Source organism: Gallus gallus, chromosome 19 (genome assembly GCF_016699485.2).
Source record: "Gallus gallus isolate bGalGal1 chromosome 19, bGalGal1.mat.broiler.GRCg7b, whole genome shotgun sequence".
In the NCBI taxonomy this organism is placed as follows: Eukaryota; Metazoa; Chordata; class Aves; order Galliformes; family Phasianidae; genus Gallus; species Gallus gallus.
The window spans coordinates 5,995,875-6,011,184 of NC_052550.1; the positions used below are offsets into that span (position 1 = coordinate 5,995,875).

General features: G+C 66.8%; 2 protein-coding genes and 6 non-coding genes across 19 annotated transcripts; 4 read left to right on the forward strand and 4 right to left on the reverse strand.

Moving 5' to 3' along the window:
* Window positions 1–3: 3 nt before the first annotated feature.
* Window positions 4–4,387, reverse strand: LOC107054798 (translation initiation factor IF-2-like). Of its 8 annotated transcripts, none has more exons than XR_006931831.1 (3): window positions 2,512–3,976; window positions 1,814–1,859; window positions 4–1,305 (listed from the first exon to the last, which is right to left on the reverse strand). XR_006931831.1 is itself a non-coding variant. In XM_040650401.2 (3 exons), exons 1-3 carry the CDS (start codon window positions 4,198–4,200, stop codon window positions 1,845–1,847), a joined length of 540 nt encoding a protein of 179 aa, XP_040506335.2. In that variant the 5' UTR covers window positions 4,201–4,387; the 3' UTR covers window positions 4–1,844. The 8 variants fall into 8 exon arrangements, 3 of the variants coding, with proteins under 3 accessions (XP_040506335.2, XP_046758575.1, XP_015151533.4); XR_006931833.1 differs by having other exon boundaries at window positions 4–1,329; XR_006931832.1 differs by adding an exon at window positions 2,361–2,429 and having other exon boundaries at window positions 4–1,859.
* On the reverse strand, window positions 4,384–4,442 carry MIR2184B (microRNA mir-2184b). Its single transcript, NR_161990.1, has one exon. It is a non-coding gene; the product is annotated as a microRNA mir-2184b (primary transcript).
* Window positions 4,388–4,443, forward strand: MIR2184A (microRNA mir-2184a). Its single transcript, NR_161991.1, has one exon. It is a non-coding gene; the product is annotated as a microRNA mir-2184a (primary transcript).
* A 121-nt stretch (window positions 4,444–4,564) lies between these two features.
* Window positions 4,565–4,623, reverse strand: MIR132A (microRNA mir-132a). The gene has a single exon (NR_161992.1). It is a non-coding gene; the product is annotated as a microRNA mir-132a (primary transcript).
* Window positions 4,567–4,625, forward strand: MIR132B (microRNA mir-132b). Its single transcript, NR_161993.1, has one exon. It is a non-coding gene; the product is annotated as a microRNA mir-132b (primary transcript).
* Window positions 4,626–5,129: 504 nt separating this feature from the next.
* On the reverse strand, window positions 5,130–5,194 carry MIR212 (microRNA mir-212). Its single transcript, NR_161994.1, has one exon. It is a non-coding gene; the product is annotated as a microRNA mir-212 (primary transcript).
* Window positions 5,131–5,196, forward strand: MIR132C (microRNA mir-132c). Its single transcript, NR_161995.1, has one exon. It is a non-coding gene; the product is annotated as a microRNA mir-132c (primary transcript).
* Window positions 5,197–7,182: 1,986 nt separating this feature from the next.
* HIC1 (HIC ZBTB transcriptional repressor 1) lies at window positions 7,183–15,277 on the forward strand. Of its 5 annotated transcripts, NM_205236.2 has the most exons (3): window positions 10,562–10,575; window positions 10,953–11,209; window positions 11,945–15,277. In NM_205236.2, exons 2-3 carry the CDS (start codon window positions 11,158–11,160, stop codon window positions 13,888–13,890), a joined length of 1,998 nt encoding a protein of 665 aa, NP_990567.1. In that variant the 5' UTR covers window positions 10,562–10,575; window positions 10,953–11,157; the 3' UTR covers window positions 13,891–15,277. The 5 variants fall into 5 exon arrangements, with proteins under 5 accessions (XP_046758252.1, NP_990567.1, NP_001384433.1 ...); XM_046902296.1 differs by lacking the exon at window positions 10,953–11,209 and having other exon boundaries at window positions 7,183–10,575; NM_001397504.1 differs by lacking the exon at window positions 10,562–10,575 and having other exon boundaries at window positions 10,975–11,209.
* The last annotated feature ends 33 nt before the right edge of the window (window positions 15,278–15,310 follow it).

The following is a 15,310-nucleotide window of genomic DNA, read 5'->3' on the forward strand; positions in this document are numbered from 1 at the left end:
GTGTGAATTGAAAGATCCGTTTTATCTTCTGATGTGCAAAGAAAAACTCGACTGTTGCTAGGTTTTTGTCTTACATTTTCCAGAAGCACACAGAAATCTGTGATACTGGTGTTGTTACTCTGATGGTGGGCGTCCTGCTTGGGTGCCACGTGGCTTCAGTGCTGGGGTACAGCAGCCTCTACTCTGTGCCCAGAGGGACTTCAGCATGGTCTCTGATCCCCGTTTTCTTCAGTGGTGAAGTGCAGCGTAGATGCTAAACGTGGTAGTTTGCTCTTGTTGCCAGGTAGGGCTGCTCTCCTACATTGCTGCACTGAGGTCTCACGGGTGGGGCTGAGCAGAGGATGGTGCTGGGCAATCCTTTGGTGGGTCACGAGCACCAGGAGGAGAGAGAACTGCTGTGGCACAGGGCAGGATGGGAAGATCTCACCCGAGTCTGTGGGCTCCTTATGCTTCCCCAGGCAGGCTCTGAGCCCCAGGCAACCACGGGGAGTGGATCAGTAGACGGAAGCGCTTTCAGCCTTCAGTGAGCCGTGAACACGCCTGGGAATCGCCGCGGGTTAAATCTAACCGAGCAAAAGCGAGCAGCTTTAATTCGTGTGAGTTTTGCTCTCCGGTTTGTTGCTGGTTATGTGGCTGCAGCATGATGGAGGCGGCAGTAAGAGCATGAGGCTGCTTTCCCCTGAGGCTCAGATCTGCACTGATGTTGCCCCCAGGTGACTGAAGGGTGTGGGGGCTCCGGCATCACGGTGCTGTCTGGCTGCTTGAGGAGCAGCGCTGCCGTGCTGCCTCCTGGGCTGATGGGGAGCTGTGGGGTGTCTGTCACCCCTTGGTCTCTGCATTGAGGACGCCGGGGGTCGGTATGGGGAACAAAGACGCAGCTTTTGGCCTGCAGGGACGTGGGGAAGGAGCACGCAGGGAGATGCAGAGATGCTGCTGTGCATCTACACACCTGTTGCCCTGCCAAAGCAGCAGGAGGTGGGTGGATGCAGCCGAAACAGCGAGGCTGAACCCTGTGATGACAAAGCAGCAGGGCCTTTGTCTCGCTGCTTTCCCACCTGAGCCTCCAGGCGCTGTGAAAAGAAGCAGCAGGCAGCGCGGCCGGCCCGCCGTTAGCTGTTTAATTATTTCCGAGCTTGCAGCTCGCCGTGGCGCTTCGCCGGCGCAGCCCATCACCGCGGGACGGCGCGGAGGAGGCACTGCAGTGATGTCTGCTCGCCGCGGTCCAGCCTGCACTGCGGTCCCGCAGCCGCTTCCCCCGCCCCCGTGTCCCGCAGCAGCACCGGCCGGAGGCACCGCAGCGGCTCGCTGGCGTTGGAAACAAGGATGGACCTGTGTGTGCGTGGTGAGTGAGCAGAATGGGCCCTGCCCCTTCCCATACAGCTCCTTTGGGCAGGTGGGGGTGGGGAGACTGGGGGGTTGATGGGCGGGTGGGCTTGAATTCAGGGGGCTTTTTGGTACTCCAGCACCCGCATCTCATTCCCAGTGAGTTTAACAATAAAAAAAAAAACCAAACGCCAGGTGTCTTCTCCCTGAGCTTAAAGAAAATAATAAAAACAAATAAACCCGACCCTTAATCTGCATGAGGTGTCCGCGTCAGCAGCGCAGGAGGGACGTGTTTTTTGCACCTGCTGTGATGGGAGGAGGGAAGCGACTCCTGCAGACATCACCTGCTGGTCAGGGGAGGGTGCCCCAGGAATCCTGCCCACCACAGCCCCTCCGAGCATGGCCATGTCTGCCCCACGCCAGGCAGCACCGCTCTGAGCTCTGCTTGCCTTCTGCCACCTCGGCAGCAGCTCAGCCCCACACCACGTACCTTTTGCTGGTCCAGGTCTAGTTTCTATGCTCTACCTTCTTGTGAGCTGTGTGGGGAAGAAAACAGAAGGGATGTGAGCCTGGAGGAGAGATTGGCAAATATCTTCCCTACTCCTGAGAGCATTATTTGTGGGGGTTTGCTCTTCCCCCCCCACCTTGCTTTTACCCAGTGGCAATGGGAGCCTGGGTGCTGTGACCGGGATGCACTTCACCCTTCTGCTCCCTATTTCTGCCCCCCAGAGCAGCTTTCAAAGCTCTCTGAATCCCCCCCCAGTGTGTCCAAAGCAGTGCCAGCCCCCAGGGCAGCTGCACCCCTACTTGCTGCCGTGCCTGCTGCAGGCTCTGAGACAACCAGCAGCACTAGAGATGCTGTGAGCATCCCAAGCATCCTCCCACTGGCAAACACCCACCGCCTGCTCCCTGCATCCCTTCCCCAGTGCTGCTGCTGACTCAGGCCCTCCTCTGCTCCCTCCCCACGCTCACTGCCCGTGCAGGGCTGGCTGGCACAGGCAGGGGCTCCCATGGGCTGTGCTGACAGCGGGTCTCACCGTCCTTCCAGCCTTACTCATCTCACTCTTCCTCCCCTACAGCCAGCGGTGAGCAGGGCCTGATGCAGTCTGCTGGGGAGGGGGTGCTCCTGAAAGGTGATGCGTTTCGTGGACTCTTACACAATGCATCTCCCTTGGGCCTGGCTCCTACCTGCAGTGTGCTGGGATTTGGGCACACAAGAGAACTGCAGGACGTGTCCGGGGGTGTCCCCAGGTCCCGCTGCCCGATTGGGACCGAGCCGGTGGGAAGATTCCCCCCCTTCTCTGCCTCATCCGCAGAAGCTTCCAGTTGTGGCTGAGTCACTCCTGCTGTAACTCCTTTTCTCCTTGTTTTCGATGGAAGTTTTCCATGGAAACCCACGCTGGGCCGGGCCGCGGGCTGGGATAAACACGGCTGAATCACAAAGATGGTTTCGCCAAGAGCTGTCAGATGGTAACAATAGCGTACGGTGAGGGGCATCCAGGGGCTGTGCTGCCTTCTGGGGGGCAGCAGCACCCCTTCTCCCCCAGTTCTCCCCTCCCCCCCCCCCCGCCCCAGTCCTGTGGGCACGTGCTGCCCGCTCCAGTTCCATGACATGAGCTCCCTGTGGCACAGCTGCGAGGCCTTGGGCACAAGTTGGGCTTTGGGGCCACGTGTTCTCCATGGGGAAATCCCACCTGGGGAGAGCAGGATGGAGGCATCCAAATCCTCCACCGTTGGGCTTGGCAGGGATACAGCTCCCCAGGATGAGCCTTATCCCATCCTGGCAGCAGGAGGGCCGGGAGCACGTGTTGCTTCTCATCCAGCAACCCAACATAGGGCTGTGTTTGTGCAGCACCCGTTCACCCACAAGATCTGTCCTCCTATGGCCAAGCAGCACGGGAGCTGGGCGGCCTCTGTCCCTCAGTGGCTGGCCCTGGACTCGGCTCCTTGGAAGCCGGTGTCAGAAATCTGAGATATTTTTAAGTTCTTTGGAAGAAAAACTAATTCCAATGTGTGAGCGGGAGAAGTTGGCCTTCAAAACAACAACAGCGCCGCTTTGAGTCATTGTGGGGATGGAGGCTGGGGGCTGTCCCTGTGCCAGGGGTGCTCCCATCACCTGGGGACACATTCTCCCGTGGCCATAAGAGACCCCCCCTCGCCCCCCCCCCCCCCCCCCCCAAAAAGGACCCCAGGCTTTTCTGGGGGGCAACGGGTGCTTTTGGAGATGAGTAGCACCTCAGGGTGTCCCTCCCTGCACTGCAGGCTCACTGTGGCTGCCACAATTGTAGGTTCCCCCCACTGATGGGGCTGCCCCAAATCCCACCCAGGCACAGGCAGAGCTGCTGGGGATGGGGTACAGAGCGCCCACGGGTGATCCCTATGTGCTGCTCTGGCCTCGGGGCGGGGGGGGGGGGGGGGGGGAAGAGCCCTCATGCAGGGGCACACCAGGCTGCAGCTGCCCTGTCCCCATCCTTCCCTCTTGCTGCTATCACCCCACATCCCCTCTGCCCCCAGCACCCACCTGCACGGGTTCAGCACCTCCCATCCCTCGGGGCTTCCTGCGGGTCCCCCCCCCCTCCATGCCAGCCCACTCCTCCCCGCCTCTCCCGACCGCCACCGCTCACCGCCAGCTGCCGAGGGCCCGATGCCCGGTAACGGGGCGGGTCGGGCCGCTCTGACTTCGCCTCTCAGGAATCTCCTGGCCGCGACGGGCGAGTTGTGCAACCTGCGCCCGCCCCCGGCCACCACCACCCGCCCCGTCGGGCCGCTCTCAGTCCCCGCCGCCGCCGCCCCGCGTAGGGCCGCGCTCCGCTCCCGGCGCTCCCCCCCACCGCCCCCCTTCCCCCAACCCCGCGGCACAGCGCTCGGCGGAGCCATCGGTGCGCACCGCGACGCGGCACGGGGAAGCGGGGGAGCCTCCGTCGGGGCGGCGAAAGGGCAGGTGAGGGGCTGCGGGGCGGGGGGATAATGCGGGGTGGGGGGGTAGGAGGGAACGTGAAATGGAGGAGGAGGGTCCGCGCTGTTCCCTGTGCCGAGGAAGAGCCGCTCCGCGCCCGCCCCCCCGAACAGTAAGAGTTGATGTGCGGCGAACGCAGCCTGCATGTGAGCTCCTACTGCCGCGGGAGGCGGGGCTGTACCCGACGGGACCCCCGCGCCGCGCACTCCCCTCCCCTCTCTCTGGCCCGGGCCTTGTGGGGGGGCTCTGGGGGTGCCGCCCGCGCTGCGAGTGCGCCGGGCCCGGCGACCATGGCTGTAGACTGTTACCCCCCCAGCAGCACAGTAACAATCTAAAGCCACGGTCGCCCGGGCGACGTCGAGGAGGGGGGGATGGGGGTGGAGGAGAAGGGGACGCAGCCGGTGCCTGGCGACAGCGAGGGGGCGGCCCCCAAAATCGCAGCGAGCGCTCCCGCCCCCGCAGCGTGGGGGGACTGTCGGCGTGCGGAGGAAGCCCTCTCCCCCCCCCCGTCCCCCCCATCCCCCAGCACAGCCCGGCCCTCCCGCCGGCCCACGCGTGTCCGCCCCGTCGGGGGGAACCCCCTACCTGGGCCGCAGCGGGGGGCGTCCGCCGTGGGGTCTCAGTGTCTGCGGGAAGGGGGGTTGGGGTGGGGGAGGGGGGTGGGGGAAGAGAGAGAGGGGTCAGGCGGGGACCGGACCCCCATCCCATCCCCACCCCGCGGGACGCTCCCGGCCGCCTCGACGGCTCAGCACGCGGGACAGCTCCCGCCCCCCCCAACCCCCCCCCCCCCGGGACCGCTCCCCCCGCCCCACGGCGCTGCCGGTGCCGGTGCCGGTGGGTCATGCTTCAGTAGCCATGACTGTAGACTGTTACTGTCCTGTCCCTACGCAGCAGTAAGCAGTCTAGAGCCAAGGTGCCGATGCGCTGACTCGGGCTCTCCTCGACGGGGTCTCTCCACGCTCTTCCAGCGGTCGGGGTGAAGGCGACACAGAGCGCGGGGGGTGCGGGGGTGCGGTGTCCCGGTGTGGGGTATGGAGGGGGGGGGGGAGGAGGGGATGGACGGTGCGGGGGGGGGGGGGGGGGGGGGGGGGGGGGCACGTCGGGGCTGGATGCGGAGACAGTGGGATGCCAATGTCACCCGCAGCAAACAGCGCGGGGGGGGGCTGGGGAGAGGAGGGGGATACACGGTGTCCAAACACGCACTCACATAAACACCGCAAAGTGTGGGGGGGGCGGTCGGTCCCCTCACCCCCCCCCCTTCCCCTTCCCCGGGGCGGCTCCGCCCCCGCGCCCGCCCCCACCGGCGCCGCGCCCCGACCCCCACCGCCCCCTCCGCACGTGGGGCTGCGCCAGGCGGCCCCGATCCGCCCCCCCCCCCCGCCGCCGCAGAGTCCCCCCCCCTTCCAAGTCCCGATCCCATTCCTCCCCCCCCCCCCCCCGACACACACATACAGGTGCAGCGCTCGATGCCGCGGGGCTGCGCTGCCCCCTCCCGTCCCCGCTTACCTGGAGGGGGGGGGGCGGGTTCAGCCTTACCTCCCCCCGGACCCCGACACCTCCCGGTCCGGACCCGGAGCCCCGCGGTTCCCCCCCGGTTCGGGGACGGCGCCGGTGTGGCGGTGCTGCGCTGTCCGCAGAGCGCGGAGCTTTTATAGGACCGGGCTCGTAGTAACGGGGATCTCGGCTCATTCATAGAAAAGCATCAACCTACACAATGACGTGAGCGCTACGTCAGCGAGGAAATTTAGGGAACGGGAAGACGCTACTATTTATATCGGGGCGGGGGGAGGGCAACGGCCCGCGGGTGCGGAGGGGGGTCCGGGCTGCACCGGGACCCCGACATCCCCCCAATTCCCCCCCCCGGCCACCCATCCCCTGTGGGGATGTGCAGAGGGGCAGCCCCGATCCCCGCATCCCTCCTCCCGCAGCCCCGGTGGGGGTTCACCCCACAGAGGGACCCGACACCCTTCGGCGGGGTCACCCCACAGACACCCCCCTCCCCCCCGTGCCCATAAGCTCAGCGATGTGGGGCTGCGCTTTGGGGGAAAAGGATCTCACAGAGCCCAGGGGGTGTCCAAACCTGGGGGTGCCCCCTCTGCACCTGCACTGTGCCCACCTGCCCTCATATCATGGCGTCACTTCCCCCGTTGTGCCCCCAGAGTGCACCCATGGGTGTCCTGCAGGAGGATGGGGCACGACAATGTGTGTGTGTGTGTGTGTGTGTGTGTACTGGGGGGGAGTTTGGAGCTTCCCCCCCCCCTACATCGCAGCTGCCCCACTGCAGCACCGTGCTGCCCTAATGCAGCCTAGCAGGGGGCCGGGGGCACGATCCCACAGGGGGGCACCGAGACCCCAAAACTGCTGTGTTCCCAATGAGCCGGCTTGGGTGAATTCCGAAATGTAACCCCTCCATCCCAAGTGTCAGCACTCCGAGCCGAGTGATACTAAACCCACATCCAGGGGGTCATGGGGGGACCCTTTCCCCGGTGGTACGCATCCCATACCCCCCGTAGCCCCCCCCCCCCCCCGTTCCTGCCGGAGCCTTCTGACCTCACTGGGCTCTGGCGAAGCATCATAGCGGTCGCCACGGCAACAGCGGCGTTGTCATTGACAGCAGCACCGCGCCGCCAGCACCCGCCGCTGCGTAAGGCCGCGACCCCCCTTACATCCACCCAAACCCCTCTCCCCATTGACACCCCACATCCATCCTTCCTCCCTCCCCCCCACCTCTTCCCCCAGGCCCCCATTCCGATGGGAGCCCGTTACCACCCCAAAACCCTATTACATACCCTCCCACCCACACACACTCGTCCCCCCCTTGTATTCCCCCCTCCGTGTCCCCCCACCACTCTGAGTCCTTTCTCAGCGCCCGCCCCGTCGGGGCTCTCTCCGGTTTTCGGAGGCTCCGCTGCCGCAGCGCTCCCCGCCGCAGCCGTGACTCAGCCCCGGGATTAGTCAGCACCGGGGACGGCCCACCGGTACCGGCTGCGCACTGCCTCCCCCGGAGCCGCCGCTGCCGCCCCCACGGGGACCGAGGGCCGCTTTTCACCCCTCGCCCACCCCTCCCACGGTCCCCCGTTTGGGAACCTGTCGGGACGAAAAGCGGCCCCCGGTCCCCGAGGGGGCGGCGGTGGGGGGGGCGGGAGGGGGGGGGGGTGTTGTGTCCCGGAGCGCAGCCCGTTGCTGCCATCTAGTGGGGTTTGAGGCAGCCCATCCGCAGCCCCTCCGTCCTATAAGCGTCCCGTAGTGGAAGGGGTGGTGGTGGAAGAGGGGTTTCGGGTCGCCCGTGGGGTCTGAAGCTCTTCCCGACATGGAAAGGCGATCCCAGCCCCCACCGAGCTGCTGGAAGTGTTCCTCACCCAATCGAGCGTCGTCCTGCAATGTGTCCTATTGTCCTACGGAGCATCAACCCGAAGGGATAGGGTCCCATCATCATCATCCCAAAGGAATCGGTCCCATCACCCCACCAAGCACCATCCCAAAGGGATGCAGTACCATCACCATTGTCCCAAAGGGATGGAGTCCCATCATCCCACCAAGCACCATCCCAAAGGGTCCCATCATCCTGTCATACGTCGTCCCAAAGGGATGGGATCCCATCACCATTTTCCCAGAAGGATGGAGTCCCATCACCTCACCAAACGTCACGCTAAAGGAATGGGGTCCCCTGCCTGAGGGTCATCCTGAAGGCATCCTGTCACCCCACTGAGCATCACCCCGTGAGGAAGGGCTCTTACTGATCCATTAAACATCACTTGGCAGAGAGCGTTCTGCTTGTATGGGTGAGCATCGCCCCACACTGAAAGGGAACCCACTGCCCCATCAAGTGTCACCCCACAAAGAAAAGGGTCCCATCTCCCCACCCAGGCGATGGGAACCTCCTGAAGGTCAACAAGGAGCTGTGCAGAGCCCTGTGCTGGGAACTCTGGGCACGGGGTGTGGGATACAGCCTGGCAGCCCATGGGGTCCTGGTGGGCAATGGAGGGTGACGGTGTCCTGGTGGGAGCCCATGAGGACCCAGGGGCTGTGGGGTGTCCTCCATGGGGATCTGGATGTGGTGCTGGGCACCGGCTCTGGGGGGGGGCATTGTGGGACAGGGTGGGACCAGAGGGACCTCCAACCTCAGCTGTCGTGGGATTCTGCCCCTCGTTCACCTGAGCATCACCCCACAGGAAGGGGTCTCACAGGACACTGCCTCCCGGGGGAGGAACCCCTCACCTGTCTGCGCAGGGGACCCAGGGAGGGGTCCCCCAACCCACCCCACAGGGAAGGGGCTCCATCACTTTCCATGGCATTGCCCCACAAGGAAGGAATCCCACTGCCCCACAAAGCATCACCCCACAGAGAAGAGCCCTTCACCCATCCCAGCACCGCCCCACGGTTCGGGTTTCCCCTCTCCCACCCTGCCCCAATGGGGCCGTGCAGCGCACGGCGCAGCCCCTGACCCCAAAACAGGAGCCCGTGGTACTGGGGGGCACCTGGCATTGCTCAGCACAGGCACGCAGGGTAACCCCACAGCCCACAGCCAACCATAGGGCAGCTCACTGCCGTCACGAGTTTCACGGCCTCAGCTCAGCGATGCCGGTGCACGAATGGGACCGAGTGCCACCGTGTCGGGAGGGGACTCAGCCCCTGTAAAGGGGCCACACAGGGGCTGTGGGGGCTGCCGTGCCCCCGGCACCGCCGGGAAAATGAAGTGCGAGCTGCCAGCGGGGCTCCAGGCTCCTGGCGGTGCCGGATGCGGCCCGGCTGGCCAACGCCGTAATCGAACACATGTGTGTGGGCTTCGGGGAGAGGCTGCGCTGGGAAACGGGGCCCTGCGGAGACCGGGGGGCTGCATCCTGTCCAACAGCCCAGGTCCCACATGAAGCCAGGCGTGCGAGCGCGATCCAAACCACAGCTGGATTTGAACCCAATCTCCCGGCATCTGGGCTAATTTGCTGCGCCGTGATTGATCGTGGGGAGGGGGCACAGGCGGGAGACGCTCCAGCTCAGACCTCCCAACAGAGCCAATGACTTAAGCAGAGCTGTTTCCAATCTGCGCCGCACATTGAGGCGAAAATGCCCCCATTTTTTTTTCTCTTTTTTTGTTTCTTTTTTGGGTTGTTTTTCCTTTTCCTTCTCTTCCTGAGCACTCCTGTTCACCAGCTCTGCCTGCGGCGTTACAGGGCAAAGGGACGGCTCCGGTCTGAGATGTCGGGGCCGCGGGGCTGAGCTCACCCCCTCCACCTGCCCAGCCTTTGGGCTGCGAGCAAAAGGTGGAGGAGTCGGAGGTGTTTCCCCCCCCTTCCCCGCCGGGCTCAGTCACTCAGCAGGTAGCGGGGGCAGCCCGGGGTCCCGGGGAGGGGGTTGAGGGGGGGGAGGGGGGGCGGGCAGCTGTCGGGGAGCCGCTGTGATTGATGCAGCACGGCCCCATAAATTATGCGGACGCAGCCCGCGGGAGTCATCGCTCACAGCGACGTCCAGAGCTCCCTGCCAGAACCTGAAACACTTCCAGCCGTTAATTGAACAGGAAAAATAGATGTATATGCATATAGATATATATATATAAAGAGAGAAGGGTTGGGGGAAATCAGTGCCCGGGGGGGGATGAAGTCAGTGCTCCGCAGCGAGGGTCAGCACTCGCTCCGCTCCCAGGATCCCGATGTCGCCGGGGTTGGGTTTGGGGCTGCTCGGTGCCACTCCGCCGCGGCCAAAATCCTCCGGAGACGCCCCGTAGGGAGCAGTGGGAGGGCCGGCACTGCGCCAGCTCGTGCTCAATGGGGTTTGGGGGGAGACCCCCGCGGTCGGGCGGGCGGACGGGCGACCTTTGGGGTGCCGTGCCCGGCTGCGGGGCGACCCCCCGGGCGGAGATGCCCGATGCAGTGCCGCCCTCCGGGGTTACCCAAATGGCCGCGGCCGTGAGAAAGGAGAAGCGAAAGCACGAAGCTCTCCCCGCCTCGCTAGGAGCCGGGGGCCACGTCGCTGCGTCCCCCCGGGGCCGCCTTTCCTTCCCAGCCGCTCCCCTCTCCTCCTCCTCCTCCTCCTCCAAAAAAAAAAACCCCAACGCAAACCAAACCCATCGACCTCTACTCCCATTCCCACCACCTCCGCGGGACGCCCCGTCGGGGGAACCGCGCACCTGCACGGGGAGGAGCTCTTCCCCCCCCCCCCCCCCCCTCCCCTCCCTTCCCTTCCCCTCCCACCCCAAAACCCCGACGGCGGGGGCGGAGCGCAGCGGGCGCCGCTAGATGGAGCCCGACGAGCGGTACCGGGCAGCGGCCGCGGAGGCGGCGGAGGAGACGGGGCGCTGCGGGGTAAGTGCCGTCGGGGCGCGGCGGACGCGCCGTCGGGGCTCACCTGGTCGGGCTGATGGATGGGGAGGGGGGGAAGCCTGAGCCTGGACGCGGCGAAATGGGGGAGAAAAGAGGGGTCGGGAACGGCGGAGGAGCCCGGGAGAGTCGGGGAGGGGTGGGCAAAGCCGCCGCCGGGATTGAGACCCTCGAAGGGGCGGTGGGGCCGTGCGGGAGGCGGCGCCGCCCGTTCCTCCCGCTCCCACCGGGGCGGAGGGGAATTAGGGCTCGGAGAAAAGAGGAGGAGAAGGAGGAGGAGGAGGAGGAGAAGGGGGGGGCCCGGCTGCGGCGTGCCCCGCCCGGGGAGGGGAGGAGGAAACCTCCCGCCGTCCCTTTAACAGCCAGCGGCGCTGCTCGGAGTTCAGGCCGGGGTCAGGGGGAGTTCGCAGCCCGGGTTTCACCTCCGAGCTGGCGGCGTCGGGAGCCCCGAGGAACCGCCGCCGCCGACCGCTCCGAGGGGCGTACGGGCGGTCGGCAGCGCCGGGAATGGAGCGGCGGCGGAGGGCGGAGGGCAGCGCCCGGCGACGGCCCCCCCGGGGCTGAGCCATGAGAGTCCACCGAGAGCTCGGCTGGCTGGCGGAGGGCAGCGGACGGGCAGGTAAACCGGCACCGCGGCTCCGACGGCGCTCGGGGGGCACTCACCGGGGCGGCACCGGGAGGGGAGGCGGGGAGGGGAGGTCCCGTTTCCCCCCCACCCACCCCCCCACCCCCACCTCCTTACCCTCCCTCGTCCCCCCCGCTCACCTCGCAGGAAACGGGGGCGGGGGGCGCCGGGGGCACGGCCGGCCGCCTCCCGGGAGCGGGGCCATAAGAGCCGGGAGGAGCGCTGCGGGGAGCGGGGAGCGGCGCAGGTAACGGCGAGCGGCGGTCCCGGGGGGGGCGGGCGGCACCGGGACGCTTCGGAAGGCTGCGGGACGGCGGCTTTTCTCCGCTTCCCCCCCCCCCCCCCGCCCCGTTTCCTCCGGTGAGGGCAGCGGCAGGTGGGAGCGGGGGGTGCTGGAAGCGAGCGAGAGCGGGGAGGGCGGGGGGGGGGATGATGTCATTTTCTCCCCCCCCCAAAAAATAAAAATAATATTTTAGCCTAAATTTGAGCCTCTGGGGGTTTGTACCCCACTCCCCGCCCCATCGGCCGGCGCGATGCGAGCCCCGATATAAGCGTGGCACAGGGAAAGCTGCGCTCAGAGCAGCCGGAACGCAGCGGGGGAGAGAACCGGGGCTGGGGCTGAGGTGGGCTGAGCCCCCCCCCCGCCCTCCCCCGCCCCCGAAGTGCCCTACCCGCCCTACGTCCTACATCCCCTACAGGCGCTGGGCTGACGGGGGCCGTGTGTTGCAGGGCGGCGGGCGCGCGGCGCGATGCTGGAGGCCATGGAGGTGCCGAGCCACTCGCGGCAGCTGCTGCTGCAGCTGAACACGCAGCGCACGAAGGGTTTCCTGTGCGACGTGATCATCGTGGTGCAGAACGCGCTCTTCCGCGCTCACAAGAACATCCTGGCGGCCAGCAGCGCCTACCTCAAGTCGTTGGTGGTGCACGACAACCTGCTCAACCTGGACCACGAGATGGTGAGCCCCGGCATCTTCCGCCTCATCCTCGACTTCATCTACACCGGGCGTTTGGGTGAATGCGAGCCGGGCGGCGAGCAGAGCTTGGGGGCTGTGCTGGCAGCCGCCAGCTACCTGCAGATCCCCGGCTTGGTGGCACTGTGCAAGAAGAAGCTGAAGCGCAGCGGGAAGTACTGCCACCTGCGCGGGGGGTATGCGCCCTACAAGCTGGGCCGGGGGCTGCGTGCCACCACGCCGGTCATCCAGGCTTGCTACTCGGGGACACCGCGACCCGTCGATTTGCAGCCCGTGGAGCCGGCGGCCCCGCTCAACACGCAGTGCGGGGAGCTCTACGCCTCGGCCTCGCAGGGCACCCCGCTGCACCCCCACGGGCTGTGCCCCCCTGAGCGGCACTGCTCGCCGCCGTGCGGCCTCGACCTCTCCAAGAAGAGCCCCACCGGCCCCTCCGCCCAGCTGCTGCCCACCGACCGCCTGCTGCCCGCAGAGCCCCGCGAGCCCTCCTTGCCCCCGCGGCACGACAGCCCCCCGGTGAGCGGGGGGCTCCTGGCCGGCCACCCCGCCGCCTACAAGGACTCGCCACCGGGCGGGGAACCGGGGGGACACCCCCACGCCACCGACCCGTTCCGCAGCACGCCGCCCTGCGCCGAGCCCCCCCTGCCCCGCGGCGATGGGCGCGAGCTGATGTACCGCTGGATGAAGCACGAGCCGCTGGGGCCCTACCTGGACGAAGGGGAGGCGGAGAAGGAGCTGGAGAGGGAGGAAAAAGCCGAATCGCCGCCCGCCGCCCCGCAGCCGCGCTATCCCAGCGTGGAAAGCAACGACCTGGAGCCCGACAACAGCACCAGCGAGGAGACGGGCAGCAGCGAGGGGCCGTCGCCCGGCGACGCGTTGGACCGCTACTGCAACCACCTGGGCTACGAGCCCGAGAGCCTGGGCGACAACCTGTACGTCTGCATCCCCTGCGGGAAGGGCTTCCCCAGCTCCGAGCAGCTCAACGCGCACGTGGAGGCCCACAACGAAGAGGAGCTGTACCACAAAGCGGCGGCCGAGCAGGCCGTGCCCTTCTTGGATAAGGGCGGCGCAGGGCTGGGGGACATCCTGCGGCCGTACCGCTGCTCGTCCTGCGACAAGTCCTACAAGGACCCGGCCACGCTGCGGCAGCACGAGAAGACGCACTGGCTGACGCGGCCCTACCCCTGCACCATCTGCGGGAAGAAGTTCACGCAGCGCGGCACCATGACCCGCCACATGCGCAGCCACCTCGGCCTCAAGCCCTTCGCCTGCGACGCCTGCGGGATGCGCTTCACCCGGCAGTACCGCCTGACCGAGCACATGCGCATCCACTCCGGGGAAAAGCCCTACGAGTGCCAGGTGTGCGGCGGCAAGTTTGCCCAACAGCGCAACCTCATCAGCCACATGAAGATGCACGCGGCCGGCCCCGACGGCAAAGCCAAGCTGGACTTCCCCGACAGCGTCTACGCCATGGCGCGGCTCACCGCCGACCAGCTGGGGCTCAAGCAGGAGAAGGCGGCCGAGCTGCTGTCCCACACCTCACACTTCCTCAGCGACCCCAAGGCCATGGAGAGCCTTTACCCGTTGGCCAAGTTCACGGCCGAGCACCTGGGGCTGAGCCAGGACAAAGCGGCCGAGGTGTTGGCGCAGGCTCCGCACCTCCACGCCGACGCCGCACGGACCATAGAGCGCTACTCGCCCCCGTAGCGCCCGCCGGGGGGTGGCCCTGGGGCTCCCCGTGCCTCTCCAGGGCGGGGATGGAGGTGGCGGGCGCTCGGCCCCGGAGAACTCGCTCAGAGCGGAGGGTCCCATGAGAGCTGCCCCGGGCTGGCTGGGTGGCGCGTCCCGCCACGAGCGGTGGGGAGAAGCCGATATTCAGGGACTGACCTCCCGGCTCGCCCCGCTGCGCCGCCAGCCCGAGCCCTGAGGCTTTGGAGGACATGAGCCCGCTCCTTACCTCGGGGATGTCCCCATCTCCGCCCGCCCCACGGTGGGACCCAACGGAGCTCAGCTCTGCTGTGATGGAACCCAGACTGTGCCGCCATCACTGCCGCGGGGCCGTGAGTAGTTCGTCCATCGCGGCCGCGGCGAAGGGCCTCCTCCTCCCCGGGGCTGTGCTGGGAGCTCGGGGACAGACTGACGGAGAAGGCTCACACGGGGTTTTGGTGGGGGTGAGGGATGGTGACCGGGGAAACGCGATGCTCCTCGGCGTGGAGCAGCACTGAGCTCCCGGCCTCAGCCCTCAGCCGCCAGTGTTTTCGGGAGGTGGGGCAGGGCCTTGTCACAGACTGAGCCCCTGCACCCTGCCCCACAGCGCTCGCCATCAGGGATGCCTGGGGCCCCGTGGGGTGGAGGGACCCCTGGGAGCCGCCGTCCTGTGGGGTGGCTGTGCCCTCGGGCCCACCTCTTTTATTGCCAAAGGTCCCCATCCCCAGCACAGCTGGGTCGGGTCGGGTCGGGGGGAGCCTCGGGACGGGAGTTTATGACAAAGACAAAGCGGTTGGGTTTGTCAGCTACGCGGACGTGGGCAGTGGAGGCGCGGGGCCGCGGGAAGGGGCTGGGAGCAGCGCTGGGGATAACTGAGCCCCCGGGCTGGGCTGCAATGACAGCGGGTCGAGCCCCCAAGGGGCACCCCTGGCACCGCAGCGCCCCTCTTGTGGCCCTTCCCTAAGTCTGGACCCCCACCCAGGCCCACGACCCCTCTGCCTGGGGCTAATGTGAAGCTTCTCCCCTCCCCGTGCCCCCTCCTCTCCTTTGCACACGAGGCCCCGGGGCAGTGACTGTCCCCAGCCTCGCAGCCACTGTGCCTTACCCTGCGCTGGCTGCTCTGCGGCGAGCCCTCGTGCCCCCAGGTGTCTGCTCCCAGCCAGGGACGGGCAGGGGTCACCCGGGTCCCCCTGGAGCTCGCCAGCATCTGGCCAGAGCTGCCACCGGGCATCTGTGCCCATTTTGGGGGCCGAGCACCGGCAGTAGCTGCACCCAAAGCACAGCTGGAAATGCCCAGCGGGGTCTGTATCACGTCCGATTTGTACACGGGCTCCTCGCCCTTTTTTCTATAGTCGAAACGGAACAAGCAATAAAGTGACATTAACACACAGAGCCTCGTGTCCTTCTCTGGCGGCCCCCA

Bases quoted from the DNA above. Each gene is read 5' to 3' on its own strand.
- HIC1 (NM_205236.2), top strand. From the start codon at position 11,158: ATGAGAGTCCACCGAGAGCTCGGCTGGCTGGCGGAGGGCAGCGGACGG. The intron at 11,210-11,944 runs GTAAACCGGCAC...CGTGTGTTGCAG, and splicing joins GGAGGGCAGCGGACGGGCAG to GGCGGCGGGCGCGCGGCGCG.
- LOC107054798 (XM_015296047.4), bottom strand. From the start codon at position 4,200: ATGGCTCCGCCGAGCGCTGTGCCGCGGGGTTGGGGGAAGGGGGGCGGT. The intron at 2,784-3,947 runs GTGAGCGGTGGC...ACCATCTGACAG, and splicing joins CGGGCCCTCGGCAGCTGGCG to CTCTTGGCGAAACCATCTTT.